This window comes from Halichoeres trimaculatus, unplaced genomic scaffold, assembly GCF_033239565.1.
Source record: "Halichoeres trimaculatus isolate MK-OKI-2021-1 unplaced genomic scaffold, fHalTri1.1 fHalTri1_scaffold_23, whole genome shotgun sequence".
NCBI lineage: Eukaryota > Metazoa > Chordata > Actinopteri > Labriformes > Labridae > Halichoeres > Halichoeres trimaculatus.
In genome coordinates this window covers 13,160,307-13,177,099 of record NW_027437201.1, presented here as the reverse complement: position 1 = coordinate 13,177,099, position 16,793 = coordinate 13,160,307, and the positions used below count along the sequence as shown (strand labels likewise).

Below are 16,793 nucleotides of genomic sequence, written 5' to 3'. Positions count from 1 at the left end.
CAGCAACTAAATACACCCAAATGCTGAATTTCTCTGCACAAAAAATGCAAAAACTGTTACTAACAGCACCCCCTGTGGCCAGTTCATTTTAATCCTTCATTTCTGGGCATTCACAGAGATGGTCTACCTCTTTAAATCAGGTCAACAATAATTAGACTGATTTTGTTTTGCACAAATTCACACTCACTCTGACCCTGAGGTGACATTGTTGGTTTTTGCGCCTGCACTGGTCCCACTATGGATAGTGATTGCCATGGCAACCATAAATCAGCATCCTCGGTTACAGTGTCTTTGCCTCATCAAGTGACGTGTTTTCTTTATCATCAATGTTCCTTTTCTTTGCCATCTTCTTCTCTTCTGTCTTTTTTCTCTCCCTCCCTTGCACCCTTGTCTCTCTCTTCTTCCCCCGTCTCCCCTTCTCAACTGTCACTTTCCTCCTTTTCTCTCTTTGTCTGTTCTTCTTTTCTTCTCCTCTCACTTTCTTCCTCTCTTCTTGTCAACACCTCTCACTTTTTTTTTTCCATCCTATCTCCACTCTTATTTCCATCCCTCTCTCTGCTCTCTGTCCTTTCCTTCTCTTTCTCCCTTTCTCGTCCTCCTTCTGTTTTCTCTCTTTCCCCAAGCCTTTACTGCCTGAGCCCTTTTAAAATGCTCACAGTTAGTGAATCTTTTGGGGTTTTGCCAAAAGAACCCTGAATCTGAGGCCATAATATGCCTCAAAACTTGAAAAGTTTGATTGTCAGAGTTCTTGCTCACAAGGCCATAAAATTTTGTGACAAGATGCCCTTGAGAAACAAAGAGTCCTCTTTTTCAGGTTACTTTCACTTTGTGTATGCTGAGGCTGTTGAAGATAGTCAAAAAACATTTAATCCTAAAAGTCCTCAAAGAAAATGTTTGATTTTCTCCAATTTTGACGTAATATAAGTATCCTGGCCTCGACATTCCTTCATGGTGAAAGTGCTTCTGATGTCTGTATGTGCCTGTCTGAGTGTGTCACACATGTATGTAGTTTAGGATCCCTCTCACACTGTTTAGATACAATCAAACATAAATCATGTGTCTTTATATATGAGTCCCCTTTTAATTCCTGTTCACTGTGTGTACTTTAAAGATCCTGAATGAAATCCTCATGAAGCCAGGTAGGATAATTCCCAGAGCAGCACTCACTCAGCCTCTCTGCTCCTGTCTGTTATGTTTGCTGCTTTTCCTCTTTGCCTGTTTTTAAACGGATCAATTAGCCTCCACAGAGATCCTCACTAAGCTAATGTTAGCTCCCCTGCCCACTCACTCACCCCGTGCACTCAATCTTTCCAACTGTTGCTAATAGTATTTCCCCTCGGACGTGACGGCTAAAACTGTTTGGCTGTTACCGGAGCAACTGGCTGTTCTATTTAAAGGTTATTAACAAAGTTAGATGGCTGTTGTCCTGTGTGGGAGCTTGTTTGGAGCAGAGCTCGTATTTAAGTCCATTGACTGTGATGATGACGGAAAAAGATTTGTTTTGTTTGCCGTGGCCGGATTAAGACTTCTACTGATCCCTGATTGTTGAACTGGAAAGACCTTAAACCCGCCTCACAGATTAGAGCTATTAAATCCATAAAAAGCTGATAAAACAAACCATCAAACATCCAAAAGCATTCTTGTGAAACAATTTAAAGAACTGAACTTTGCCTCTGTGGTCTAACAAACAAGAAATCTAGCTTCCTTACAACCAATCGATACTTCATTAGAGTTTCAATACAGCTCTCTTGTCTCTCTTTCATTGCAGTTGACCTAACAAGTTTTTTTGGAGGACTCTGGGAAGAATTTTAAAATGCCCGTGGCAACATCTAGCTCTGACTCCGGTAAGTGGCTCTGTTCTGCTGTAACTCCCACTATGTGTGTGTGAGTGTGTGTGTGTGTGCATATGTGTGAGTGAGCAGGAGCGATATGGAGAGGAAGGAGGAGATGGTGAGTGGCCCGTGGTTACCCCAGCACACAGGACATGTATCTCATCTCCAGAGTTCTAATGTGACTTAATGAGCTAGCTAATGGAGCGCTAAAAATCCGCTTCAGATCAGTCATGCCTCCGAGGATTAGCTGTTGTATTAACCGAAGCCCTCCACTCAACGCACATGCACGTTTAATCTGCACTAGAGGCTGCTTTCACACACGCACATGCAAATACATACACACCCTTTTTAGAAGGCTCAAATAAGTGTCTCGTTAAGACCTGATAACTAATGAATGATGATTGAAATAGCACCATGTAAAACCCAAAGGAAGGATCGATTAAACATCTCTTTATAAAGGCACAGTAAGGAGTTTATCTGTTGATTCTGGTGACCTCTTTGGATGGAATTGGTAAGGTTTTTTCAGGATAAAGACTGCATTTCCCATCGACACAATCATGCAGAATCATTAAGATTAGGGTCTGCCAACACATTTTCCTGATGTAGGTAGGAATGGGCACAGAATTAGGTACTTTTATGGGTACTGACTAAATTCTGTCTGTAGTGCTGAATACTGATTCACGGAGGATCAAACACATCCCTGTGACTGTGAGGGTGTGGAACAGTTGGCAATTTTCAACAAATACAAAACATACAAAACAAACAAATACTTATTTATTACCACATAAACACACATAAAAGTATTGAAAATTGGAACTGTTGAGCACAGATACCAATTGCCAGGTACCAGTTATTGGTATCTTACCATTTCAGATGTGAAAGCCACTCATCCCTAGTTGCAGGAGTAAATAAATTGAGTATTGATCTTCTCCTTGCACGGTGCAGAGTGAGGAGGTAAAGATTGATGATTAAAACTATTAAAACTGTTGTGTACAACTACTGTAAAACTTCGTACAATCTGAACTATTGTTGATCAACTTGAACTGGAAGTTGAAGTGTTGCTATGGTGTCCCAGTAGATATCCAAATAAAGTAAACATGCACACAGTCAAATTTAGGACTTAAACAATAATTATTGTGAGCAGTTTTTCTGTAGGATACAACAAATTTTTGATATGAAATTGATAAATTCAGACCTGTTATTACACCAAGAAAACACTGAAGATATCAGTGCACTAATGTGCCTTTAATGTTCTAACTTAATTTTTAAAGAACACGGCAAGAAATGGAGAGTAAAGTATCATGGATGACAAGAAAGGCCACTCAACTTCAATAGTTCAGAGTTACTTATGGTCTATATAAAGGGGTACAATGCATGTAACTAAATATACACTAAAGATGTGGGAAAGCAAGAGCATGGAGACAACTTTTGTGGTTCACTGTAAACACACTTAAAGTCCAACACAGCTCCAGCACAACTCAACAGTTGAGGAACTATCAATTTTCTCTGCCCTGAGCAACCTTAAGGGAAGTGCACAGCTCAAAACATTTCTCTACAAAAGTGATAATCACTCTTTTGAAAATAAAAACTACATAAAATAATGTGTTATCATTATTATACACTTTAGTCTATCTTTGATCAAAGAGATCAAATTATGCAAAGATCCAACAGAAGAATCTACAGACTGAAACAGTAAATCTGTCCCGTTACCTTTCAGCAAATGAGGGATTCAAACAGCTTGTCAGGATACTTGACCTCAGATACAAGCTAATTAAGGGCCTCGTTTCTCTGTCTTTCATGCAGGCGCAAAATTCTGCCCTTGATTTTGAAAGAAATAATGATTTGACATTTATCTTGATGATTATCAATATTGACTGAAAGTTAACATTTTAGTGTGATAGCTCATCTGACCACAAGGAGCAGGGAAACATTTATATGCCAGCATCAACATCAAAATCCTTTTTATTATGAGTTTTATGTGATGTACAAAGTGAAGCCCTGGCTGTAGAGTTTCTCCATTTAAAGCTGATATTAAACTGCTCCAGTTTTAGCCAAAAGAACAAAACATTATGTAAGGAGAGAATCATCTAAAACTTGGCTTGCTGACTTAATATTTCAATTTTATTAAAGCTTCTCAGAAACACCCAACAGTGCCTCCGAATGTTTCATTTGGGTTTCATCTAATCTGGCATGAAGAGTTTTTTTCTACACTTCAAATTTTAGATGTATGCCTGTTTATTTAAAGATTACTGATTGTTCCCTGTGAGATGTATTTTTATATTCATTAGAGCCTGGTAACACTCCAAGACAGACATGGAAAAAGGGGACAACAGAAAACACATTGAAGTGCAATATCTCAGAAATGTGGCAGCAGCTCCAAACAATGCATCATATCTGAGACTGGACTCCAGGCCAAAAAGTTAATCCTGGCACCCAAACATGTGACTGCTTTTGCCGCATATAACAAATGATTTGTACTGGTATGCAAAAGTTTCTTCATTATTTCTGCCTCCTGAAGTCATATAGATGCCCTCCATCGTTGGCTTCATGTCAGCGTGAATTTTTAGATGTATTACTTGGCGCTGGTATCAAAGATGAAAATTTAGCTCTGTGACAGCAGTAGAATTACATTTCCTGGTTTGAATGCCAAAAAAAGGTGCCAGTATTAAACTCCACACTGGCACATCGCCATGCTTCCATGCATTTCCTCCTCTCTCATTGCCACAGGCGCTCAATCCAGACTCATAAAAGATTAAAAAAGCCATGGCCAGATGTCTGGGAAATTAAGAGCCTTGGTGTATTTGTTAATAGATGGCCAAATCTAGAACTCAAAAGCTTTATGGTGTATTATCGCTTTGTCATAAATTGCCACAGTCAGCTGCAGAATAGGCAAAGGGGAAGCAGTACCAGGGAGAGTTGAGATGTGAGTTTCTTTCTCGTAATGGGCTGTCAGTCAGGCCTGTTTTGTACACCAGCCGTGGGCTGAGGCTGGATGACTGGCGTTTTTAGTAACACACATCAGATTGTTTCTCTAAACTCATTCATGTCCTTTTTTTCACTGAACAGCATTTCCAGTAAGGCTATTTTTGCTCAAGCTTTGAGAAGGGTTAGAAAAGGGTCAGGTTTGATTTTCAACACAAGATATTTTCTCCTCCTGTCAGCGAAGGAACTCTGACAAATGTTTTGTTTGATTTATGAGCAGAAGACTCAGATACTAAAGTCTAAATGAGCACTGACAGCAAGGCTTACTTTGTTTCTACCTGCGTCTGTGACGTCACTAATAGAAGGTCAGCGCTTGTTTATGTGTCAGTTCCTTCTGCACCTCCTCCCTGACCAGTTTTGCTCCCAGCAAGCCAGCCTTCTGCTGCTCCTTCCCCCAGTTAACCCCCACAGGGAAAGCCCTGGAGGGAAAATCACCATGCCTTCTCTTCGTTCCTCTCCTCCTCTCCTCCTCCCTCCTCCTAATGAGAGCATCATACTTCCCTCCCTCCCTCTTCCCTCTTTTTCTTCCCCCACCTTTCTCTTGCCTCATACACACCACCTCTCTCGTCTCCATTCATTCATGCGCGAGGAGGAGCTGCTCAGCCGGGCAGAGCTTATACACATTCACGTCAAGAGCAGGTGAAGAGGGAGGAGAGAGTGAGGAGAGGGAGAGAGAAAGGGAGGAAGACAGAGGAGTGTATCTCAGTCTGCTTCAGATACAGTACAGGGTGTGTTACTGTTACTGTAGAGAGGTGTTATTCACCATGGCGGGCAGCGTGTTTGGACGACTCTCCCTAGAGGAGGGCGACTCGGCCAACTCCCTGGAAGGCCTGGAAATCAAGCTGGGGGGAGACGGTAAGAACACAAGTCCTAACCTGCTGAGTGAGTGAGGATGCAGGATGTGTTACTTAAACAAATAAGTTCTCCGGCTGTTTGTTTTTTCCTCTTCTGCTCAGGTTTGCGAAATTTTCTCACACATAAAGTATGCGAAAGCTAATCTGGGATGAATGTTAAAACGGCAAGGAGGCAGGTGCTTGTGCACACGCCGGCGGCAGGTTGAGGGCTAGTTAGCGTTATGATTTCGCATTGCACCTGCTCCTGACGCGCTGGTTCAAACCTCCAGAGTGTGATGGAGATGAGCAGAGACAGATTAGGACCCTGGGCAGTGTGTGATGTGTGAGGATCTGAGGCAGGAGACTCCAAAGTGAGGAGAGGAGAGAGGAGAGCATACCAGTTTGTTTACTCAAATCACTGTGTTTTTTCTTTGAGAAAAGTAAAGAAAGACCACATTTGGAGGCGATTATGTGAGAAATGTAGTAGCCAAGGATTTGTTGTTGGATGATAATCCCAGGATAATGTTTGCTCACACAGCGTGGAGTGGGAAGCACCATACATCCTATCCATATTTCATAGAAGTTCATTAATATTACATGTTGTGGCATACTACACTGTAATATCCTCTGAATGTGACTCCATATCTCTTTATATAGCTCCACTTTTCACTTGTGTTCATATATTTGATGTTGTCATGTTAAATAAGTCATCGTAGAAGCATCATTGACTCTTTATGCGTGTCACAAAGTGCAGCATGTTGTGGGATATCTGCCGCTGTGTAATGTACCCCGACATGACATGGGTGACAGCCATGATGAATCACGTTTACCGTCAAAGCGTTCACATCCCGTCTCACAGCTCGTGAGTGTGTGGGAAAAAGAGGAGGACCAGGAAAGAGAGAGACACCTCCTGTGCATTGTGTATTCATAGGGAGTAGGTAGGGGGTCATTCATATGCAACAGTGTTCGGATCAGAGACAGCACGCTTGGAAGTGTCAGACTCACAACCTTCAAATAACTCTCTCCCTTTCACCTCGCGCACACACACACACACACACACACACACACACACAAACACGCACAAACACACACACACACTCCTCAACAAAGCCCTCTAACTATCAGAGGACTATTCTGTGTGCCTACTGGACTAATGAAGCAGTGTTCAAACACAGATGATGGATCACTGAGTGGAGCGTGTTGGTAGGATTACGCTGTCAAAGATAATCGCTGGGTTTTAACACAATGGGACATTTTAATTCAGTTCTGGCGGAGGGTTTCAGATAATGCTGTGACACTAGCAATTATTTCATCCCTATCACATCCCAGCTATGTGTTTGTTCTTTCATTAACGGCTGCAGTGAAAATAGACGGAAAGTCAAAATCAAAACACATCGGCCCAGAGCTGCCGACTCGCTTGTTAGTGTACCACCCGAAAGAAGTTCACTCAGAATTCTGCCTCACCCTCTGTGGCCATGTGGGGGGTTGTAATGGGAGCTGCCGTCCATTTGCAAAATGTCAACAAATATCACAAGTGGTGTCTCCAGTGGTGACCTTCAGCAGGCTAATAAGGGGATCCAGGCTGTGTCCCTTTCACGCCAGCTCGGAACAAGCATCACCATGGTGATGTGGTGGATCGTTCTGATTGGCCCGTATAGAGAGGAGTTCAGGGTTACAGTGATATCTATGGAAAGTGTTTCATTAGACAGACATGGATGCTGTTGTTACTTTGGACTTTGGATTCGTAGAAACTGGAATCACCAGCAACTATTTGTCTGATAGCTTTTTTTAAAAATTAACACTTTCATAATGACTGATTTGGGGCTGCACGGTGGCGCAATGGTTAGTGCTGCAGCCTCACAGCAAGAAGGTCACCTGTTCATTTCCACCTTGGCCGGTGGGCCTTTCTGTGTGGAGTTTGCATGTTCTCCCTGTGCATGCATGGGTTCTCTCCGGGCCCTCCGGCTTCCTCCCACAGCCCAAAAACATGCCCATCGGGTTAATTGGTCACTCTAAACTGTCCGTAGATGTGAGTTTGTGCGTGAATGGTTGTCTGTTTCTGTGTCAGCCCTAGGATTGATTGGCGACCAGTCCGGGATGTACCCACCTCTCGCCCAATGACAGCTGGGATAGGCTCCAGCCACCCGCAACCCTGAACAGGATAAGCGGTATAGAAAATGAAAGAATGAATAATGACTGATTTGCTTGTCATTCAGATGAAATGTAGATTCCGACTAACCAGCTAGTTCAAAGTGAGAACAGGCTCGGGAAACTCAAACTTGAGTTCACTTGATCAAACATGGCTAAACCTTTAGTCCTCCTTGCATGTTAACGCCCACATGCCTTTTCTGGTTATAAATTTCTCCATGTAAGTAGAAACATACCAGTTTGGACCTACACTGCCTACATTCAACTTAACCACCAATTTCAAGATTAAAAACCTTCCACCCATGCTACATGACACTGTCTGTTATCTGTGCTTGTCTACATCCAGGTAGTAGAGCAGTAAAGTCTTTTGGAAGTAGCCTTTAAAGATAAGCAGGGCCCTGGCCAATGTCAAGTGACTGTTTTACAATTTGGACACAAAATTGTACCAGCATTTCTTGCCTTAATCAATATGAATATTGGTGGTTAGTTCAACTAAGTAACCAAGTAACTATGAAGCAAACTAGCAAGGTTAACAATGTACTTGAACTTTTCTCCTGAAAATTTACTTCAACCAAAGGTTTTATCATGTGTAGCTGCTAGATTTAGATCTACACGCTCTAGGATATAATGAGTACATGTCTGTGTAACATTTATCACTTAAAATTGAACTGAGAATTCTTGTTTACATTTTGTTTACACCCTGCTGGATGAAAGTCTAAATGCCACTTAACAGTCAACAGTTGAGAGCAAATATTCAACAAATTCAACATTCATAGTTTCTCCTCAGCCTTCAGATATATATTTTAACATCCCTGGTACACCCACATCCACTGCAGAGCTAATTCAGATTATTTTGGCAGAAAACATTTCTCTGAGGGCTGTGTGTAGGTGTGTATACACTGCAGTTGATTGGCTTTTACTCTCACACTCCTGTTTGCTTTATTGAACCTATTAGGCCAGGCTCTGACAACAGGGGGTTTAAAATCCTAACTGATTCAGAAACCTGCTTACATTTCGCACACGGGGAAACTTCAGAGTTCTCCTTTTGTATAGTCTCAGATATGTCAACACCACAGGGCAGATTAGCATAATTTCTAAAGGAAGCAGGTACCACAGAGGAGATGCAAAAAATAGAGTGTAGTATTGCTCTCTCGTCAGAAATCATAAGCAGAAGATTTAACAAGTAAAGAGGGAGATTTATACCATGTATACGATCAGCAGTGTCAGAAAAAGAGCCTCTAAGCTTTAACTCAGGAAGAAAAATGAGTAATATGTCATTTCATGTTTCTCTCACTTCGAGGGTTTAACTGTAGGGATGCTACGAGCCGATGATCAAATGCTGACAGTTACAAATAAATGACTCATTTATTGGATTCAGGAGCATTAAGAGGAGCTGTGTTTTGGTATCGATATTTTAAAATGCTCAGTTTATAAATAGAGCGATGACTGGCTGGTTCAGGCAGGCGACTCTCGCTGCACTGATTTCACACACAACGTGCGTCATTCTCCACAATCACCTGACGAGTGTGACCCGACGATTTGGCAGTTTAAAATTTCTTCTCCTCTGCTTTGTCATTGCTGTCGCCAGTCCCTTGCTCGTACTTAATGTGCTCATAGTGTTTGTCACTGACTCATCACTCTAAAAATCTGAGCTGGATCTCAGAGAAAGGAGGAGGAGGATACTATTTTTTTGAGATGAGTATATAAATATGATGAGTTTATTCATACTGTTTATTTTGTACAAGTTGTAATAATCATGTTAGATTAAAATTCAAATAAATTCTGACCACTAGCAATCAGATTACCTTTTTTGGGGGATATAATTGCAAGTTCCCGAATCTGATCCTTAAAGAAAATAAGCTTGATTACAATGAACTCTAAGAGCAACTGACTCTACTGACTTGTTGTTAACAGGGAAAATGAACTTGTTTGAGTTGCCCTTAAAGTTACATAAAAAAGAAAGAGTCAAATAGGCTATAACTAATATTGTTTTAGAGTTTGTTTGTTTTTTGAGAATGGAGACTAATTTTTTTCACTGTCTATTTCATATTTTTTCCTTTTGCCCTTTTTATTTCATAGGATTTTCCCATGCTTTTGGGCTGTAAGTTCTTAGTCTTGAGCCAAATACTTAGCTGACTGATTTTTGAGTTATATGTGTTTCTGAGTTTTCAAAGCTGCATTTTTTCTGAATTCTTGGCTTAACACTCAATATCTTCCCATAGTTCTTAAGTGGAATACAGAAACTCATTTAACTCAGGATATTTCAACAATTAAGGGCTCCAGACTGAAGCATATGAGACCCTATTGAAAAGAATGCGTGCAGCTTTTTCAATTGACTATGCATATGAAATACTTCATTTAAGTTTGTGTTGTGAACTTTGAGTGAGCTCATTTTGAGTGTGAACTGGCACAACACTGAGAGTCATGCTGCTCCTGCCCTGTGCCAGTGCTTCGGTCACACTCTCACCTGCAGGTTCAGATTTCTGTGTGTGAAATAAATCTGTGAGGCCTTGAGGTCAGGGCCTAGACAAACCCAAATCCACTGCTGCAACAAACGTTTTGAACCATGGGAGATGAGTTTTCTGACTAAACTGCAAATAGTTGAATTAGTCCTTCAAGCAGAAAATGTTGCCGCCTCATTTTTCAACATCAGCAGAAGACGAGCAAAGCACAAGTGGAAACACCTGGCTGTGTCATGAAGATCCTTAGATTCCGAACAAAGTATTCTGAGTGATTTATGATTGACTGAATCTTGTATTAAGCCGTAGATAATTCAAACAATGCATTTCTCCTGCTGTCTATAATTATGCTGAACAGATGGAGAGCTGTTTGATTGAAGGCAAGCCTAGAAACTTAACACACACACACACACACACACACACACACACACACACACACACACACACACACACACACACACACACACACACACACAGATTGACCACATAAGTGCGTTACACAGTGGATGTGCCCACACATGCTTCACACAATGTTCACTTGTCAGAGTGACTCTGCTTGTTATTTCAGATGTTGATATATAGAGCTCAGTTCAAACTGAACAGAGCAATAGTCACACTTTATTCAGCTCGTTGTCTGATGAATAGCGCTCTGCAAGGACATCAAGATGGAGAAATCAACAATATATACTACAGACAACTTGATAATATACCAAAGTTATAAATGACTTCTCACTTCTGTCATACACAAGGAAATTTACTCCCTCCAATAAACTTCTCCACCACTGTCTTAGACATTCATGATCCTCTACCTGAGGGATTGATAGTAATTATATTTTGCTGGAGAGCAGGGAGCCGAATCAAATCTAACAGCAGCCTTAAAGTATTTAATAAAGTCTGTGGAGGCCCAGGAGTATTTTATTACGTAGAGGTGACTTTGGCAATCTGAAATAGTTCGTGACATCCGCAACATGCTCCTTCCCGTCATTTTAATAGAGCGACTGAGAAATAAGGCTGCAGTAACTTTCAACAGTGTGTCCACCAAACAATGAGAATACAAATGAGTGTTTGATGAGAGGACTGCTCAGGAATCTGTTCATGTTTTCACAGGACAAAGCAGGTGTTGGTGCTGCAGAGCCATTGTGCAAACTGAGAAGCTTAACATTGACCTTAAACATTGAGGGTACCCTGATTAATCATCTGCAGGTCTTTGCTGCTGCTGACTTACATGGTTTTTAAACATCAGAACTCCGGGTATACAGTGAATTTTAAGTTTACTATCATAATTAAAAAGGTATTAAAAAAAACACATAGGCACAGATTTATTACCCCAGAGAATGTCAACACTTATGGTTTGCTAAGAAAGCTGATCAGCAAAAGGCTGTGATATAAAGCAGGATTTGATGTTATCACTGTAATGCTGCAGTCAATCCAAGATTTCACTAATTAAGCGGTATAAAGCCATGCCAATTACATGCTGAGATTGGCTGCTTTTGAGCCAGAGATGGTCAAACTCAGAGTTCAGCTAGCTCTCATGTTCCCAAAGCTGGGTCTAGGTGTTGTGAGGGCACAGTAGGTCAAGTATTCACAAAGAGGGCAAACTACGTTCCTAAAGGATTTTAAAGAAGAGATGTCTATTGAACTCCTTGGTAATGATGTAGCCAACATAGATGCTCTGAATGTCTTGTAATTACAGTGCTGTAACATATTCAATCACTTACACTGAGGATAAATCTGACATCAAGTCGACAGAATGAGTTTCACAGATGTCTTCACATGCAGATCTGATCATTCCCCAACGATGGGGCACTGGTATTAAGCGCCTTAAATTATTTATTCTCACAGTCTGGTATTTTTTGCCAGCTGTTCTTCCAGCATCTGTGGTCCTAATGGGCTGAATTATTTTTTTTAACTTATTTGTTCCTGTCTAATATGATTCTTCAGATTTTGTTTCAACAGATGCTCCTCTGTTTCCTCAAGACTCATCAGACTTTAGGATTAGTGAGCTGAGGGATGTTGAGGCATTTCTTAACTGAGGCTATTAGCTCTGTCTTTGCAGGGGCGGAACAGGCCCCAGTAAGGCTTTCAACAGCAGTGGACAGGGGTCAATATGGGGTCCATTAACTTTTTCAGGGATCTGGTGTGCTGCAGCTTTTCAGTTAGATCAAACGGCATAGGCCATTTTCCCCTCCCACATCAGCGAGTTTGAGCCACCTGTGACCTTGCTGCATGTTAAGTGATTTTTCCCTCCTTTGACCTTCTTTTGGCAGGTACTGGCTGCAGCAGACTTAAACACCTTACAGGAGCCGGGGTTAGGAGACACTCTGACCTCGCTGTCAGTCCTTGCTAGTTTGGCCCTTTTTCAGATCAGAGTCTCACATCCTTTTAATTTGCTCAAATTTCACCTTCCAACACTTCAAAGACAAAATGTTCACCATCTGCTTGACATTTCCCACCCTCAGACAGGTGTCTCTGTTGAAAGATAATTCATGTTTGTCACTTGTTCTGCTCATTGCCAAATTACAATGGGTTTTATACAAGTGTATTTCAAAAATACCATTTTAATAACAACAAAACAAAACTGCTGTACTAAATGTAATAAAAGCTACAAGCAGTCTCTCCATCGTAAATCCAAGTGGGGCAAATGAGACAGTGGCCAAACAGATTTCATAAAGGGACACACACACTCCATTGTAGTGTTGGTGTTGGTGGGTCTAAGATTGTGATCATTAAACAGTTTTTTTGGTGTTTAGTTAACTACTGCATTGTTGATTAGATGTTTTCACCATGAACTGTATAATACGTGGATGTAGTCTTGATGACATCACCCATCTGTTCCTTAAGCTAAGTTTCGAAGTGTATTGTTGTCAGATGACATATTGGAGATACTGAACTTAGCCTCACTTTGGTCAAGGTATTGTGAGAAAAAGAGGAGGAGTTGCAGCAGGCTTTGAGCTTCACTGCTGGCATAGATGCGCAAAAATAAGCTATTTTTTGGCTGTTAGAAAGCACTCAAAAAGAATACTTGACCTCTCAGCACTTTGGCAAAGCCCCCATTCCTTGTGGTTGTGTATTGGTGTTCAGATTGATGCAAACTTCATTCTCCTGGTTTAGATATGCAGGCTTAATTTTTTTTAGTGAATTAAAAACAAATGTGGATATTCACAAATATAAATAGTTAACAGTAAAAATCATTGTTTGGAGTTAATAGAAGAGGATGTAAGTGGTCTGTCTCATGGTTTAAAAGATGCATTCTCAGTTATACGTCAGCACTTCAGTAAAGACTTTGGATCTTATCACAGCATGGAATACGCCAAGCACACAGCACCCTGCAGGGGTCAGAGGAGTCTCAATCTCTATGGTTGCAGCAGGCACAAAGGGAGCACTACTATTACATTCCAAAGTGGATATTATATTTTGCAAAAGACATTTCAAATAAGAGTATAAAAAATAGCATAATGTGAAAGACGTCACTGTTGATAGCAGTCCCACTGAGAAATATCACCTGAGTCTGCAGCTCCCCCCAGTTCTGAAAACCTAAGCATTAAATATGAGTTCATTGTTAAGTTTTGACATGAAACTTCATCATTGTAGCTCATTCTCTCTACACTCAGCGTCACTTTTAATCACAACAGGCAGATGTTTTCAGTAAAAAAAGGCTCTGAAGAATTCTGAACACTACTTTCTCAGCACATAATAGCAGACAGACACTGTCAGCAGCTAGCAGCGATTGAGCCAGACAGTTCCCTCTGGAGTCAATGGAAACCATAACAAACAGGGCTGGATCATAGCGTTAACATTACCTGTTGATAAAAACTTCTTTCACTTACTTTGAATCTCCCAGGTTAAGCATTTATTTCAGGGTTGTTTATACAAAGATATTTCCGCAGGATAGCTTGTTTTTCCTGCCTGGTATTTGAAGTAGAAAGAGTTAGCTTAAATGTGTCCCCTGTGTTTAGAGCCAACTGTGAATTCACAAACACAAACACATCTCTTCTTCCTCATCTCCGCGTCCCCAATCACAGCTCCTTGGCAACACAACAACCTGTCCCCTTAGAGGTGCTCGTCCGTCCCCCTGATGTGCTCTGGCCATAAACAATAGCAGATTGTTTGTCTGCCTCTGTGACATTGGGTTTAATTGTGACTCTCCTTGGAGATGCAGTCGCTCTCTGATGAGACTTTGCTCGACAAAAGCACCCTTAATTTGAGCTCCCGGTGATTACATGTCCTCTGCCGTCATAACAGCAAAGACGCTCTTATTTCTGCACTCTTTGTCGAGAGGTGATGCAGGTGGCTGCCTCTGTGTGTTACTCTTGCTAATTTGTGTCAGCTTAGAGCAAAGGTAGGATTTTATCTGAAGGGTTACTCTCTAAGAAGCAGAAACCTAAGTGAATCAGTTCGTCTGTTTACACAAATCTCTGTTTCCTTTGTATGTTTCAACCATCTCTGTCACCTGAGGATGTTAGATTTCTGTTTAATTATTTTGTCTGCTCTTCCGGGAGTCCTCACTCCAGAGTTTCTCTCTTCAGTTCACTTAATAGTAAAATCATGTAAAACCAGAAGCACTGAGGCTTGAAAGAGTTTCAAATTTTACACATCCCTGGAAGAGAAGGTTTCCCCGGAGCACGTCGTCACATGCAGCCGTTTCAGGCTTCCTTTGTCCATTTTTCTGCTCTTAAACCTTCATCTGCTAAATGGAGTCCTCTAATGGTATCAGGTTACTATGAGTTGTACGGAGGATTTGGACTCACTGAAGCAAGAAATGACTTCCGCCTGAGTTCACACCTGTAGAGGCTCAGAGGATGAAAAAACTTGAGGATATTGTTGAGCAAATGTCTTCATGCAGCTTTGGAGATATGATATGAGATGAGCAGAAACACAGTTGGTGGTTTTAGTGATTAAAAAAATGCAGCGTGTACCTGACTGGCTTTGCAGCTTCTATATTGTTGGACCACTTTAACAGTAAGATGAAATAATTTGAAACTTTTTTAAGGATTAAGTTAAATCAATGTTTATTCACAGATTATACCTAAAATGTAGACTCTGTAGCAGCTGGTCAGAATTTCACTATGTAAATTTGTAATCATTTTGTTGTTGGAGTACGATGATGGACAACAACAGATTGTACAAAACCAGGAACTAGCTATGTGATAAGCAGAGGGACCACACTGCCAACTGGTGTTTAGGTGGAGTAGTGCACAGCAACACAAACACTGTCCAATGCACAAGTGTGTAGTGCTCACCATGCTGTATTCCTGTCTGGTGTAGCCATGGCAGGGTAAAAGCAGAAGTACGAACTAGGCTGTTATTAACCACTAACAGATAAATTTGCCGTCATTCCCACAAGATTATATTTTCATCAGATGATAATTAATGTGTTCCAAGACTGCTGTTGAGACTTAGACCTCTTTCTGTTTGTCCTTACGACCTGCATGACCTCTGCTTCTCGGTGGTGAAAGAAGGAAGAAGCCACCCTATTTATCTCTAAATACTGGGAGGAGGAAGGCAGAAAGACCCAAGAAGGAGGACAAGTTAGATTTTTAATAATCCCCATGAATAATAGAAGGACCTTAGGCACACTCAGCTCTGGAAAAATGGCCATTATTCTCCTGTTCCTTTCACACCTTCATGATCCCGCTGTTCCTGCCAGGCATTGACAATATCACAGAATATCTAATGTGAGTCAGGGCCGTTTCTTTTTCCCAGTGCGCTGTACAGCTTTGAGTTTTATCAGGACTGAAAGGTCTGATTGAAGCTGGAGAGGAAGGGGAAAAGAGCAAACGATAAGTGACGCTCAGTGTATAAGAATATTAAAACCGTGTAGGAATGTGTCTGAAAAGTTTAGTGAAAGTATAAGGAAGTGTAAAATACACATGATTTTATAAGTATAGACAAGCTAACATTGGGAAAAGTGCCGATGTGGCAACAACACCGGTGTACAGTTGCAGTGATTAAAGAGAATTATGCAGGACCTGTAAGCCGAGCCTGCTGCTCTGATATTCTCTGCCAGGCGCAAATCTGGCAACTCTCCTGCTGGAAAAGAGCTGCTGTGCAAGGGAAAATAGAAGGCAAACAAGATCTTACTGCACAAGATTTGTGTGATTATTTAATTTACTTATCAAATCATTCAGACAGAGAGCGGATGGACATAGTGATCACAACAGTCCTCTTCCTCTGGCCTTTTGGCTCTTATTTTTAATATTTTTTCTTGGTTGAAATATCAGGGAGAGAGACTCTCCTTTTCCTTATTATATACAAATACTCCCAGAACACCACGAGGACTAAACAAGAAGACTAAAAATAGATTTTGTCTCAGGCTTAAAATATCTGTCACCCAATTACATTTCTTTAAGCACCCTTACAAAAAAAACATCTAACTTCTGACAGTGGTCTAACACACCTGGAACACACATAATGCTGGTGTGACTGCTGCCAAACACACACTTTATCAAGATTATAAACAATGAACACACTTTTATGATTTTCCATCCTTGTGTTGTAACTGATCCACCTTTCTCAAGAAGTAATGACTAAATATGAGA

General features: G+C 41.0%; 1 protein-coding gene across 3 annotated transcripts in view; it reads left to right on the top strand.

The window, feature by feature from the left end:
- mpp2b (MAGUK p55 scaffold protein 2b) overlaps positions 1-16,793 on the top strand; it is a 46,575-nt gene that overhangs the window by 8,342 nt on the left and 21,440 nt on the right. For 2 of the 3 annotated variants that reach the window (XM_074663168.1, XM_074663167.1), the window contains exon 2: positions 1,769-1,844. In XM_074663168.1, coding sequence (XP_074519269.1) covers positions 1,814-1,844 — 31 coding nt within the window. In that variant the 5' untranslated portion in view covers positions 1,769-1,813. Of the gene's footprint in view, positions 1-1,768; positions 1,845-5,411; positions 5,670-16,793 lie in introns of those variants that run through there. The other variant, XM_074663166.1, reaches the window with a different exon arrangement.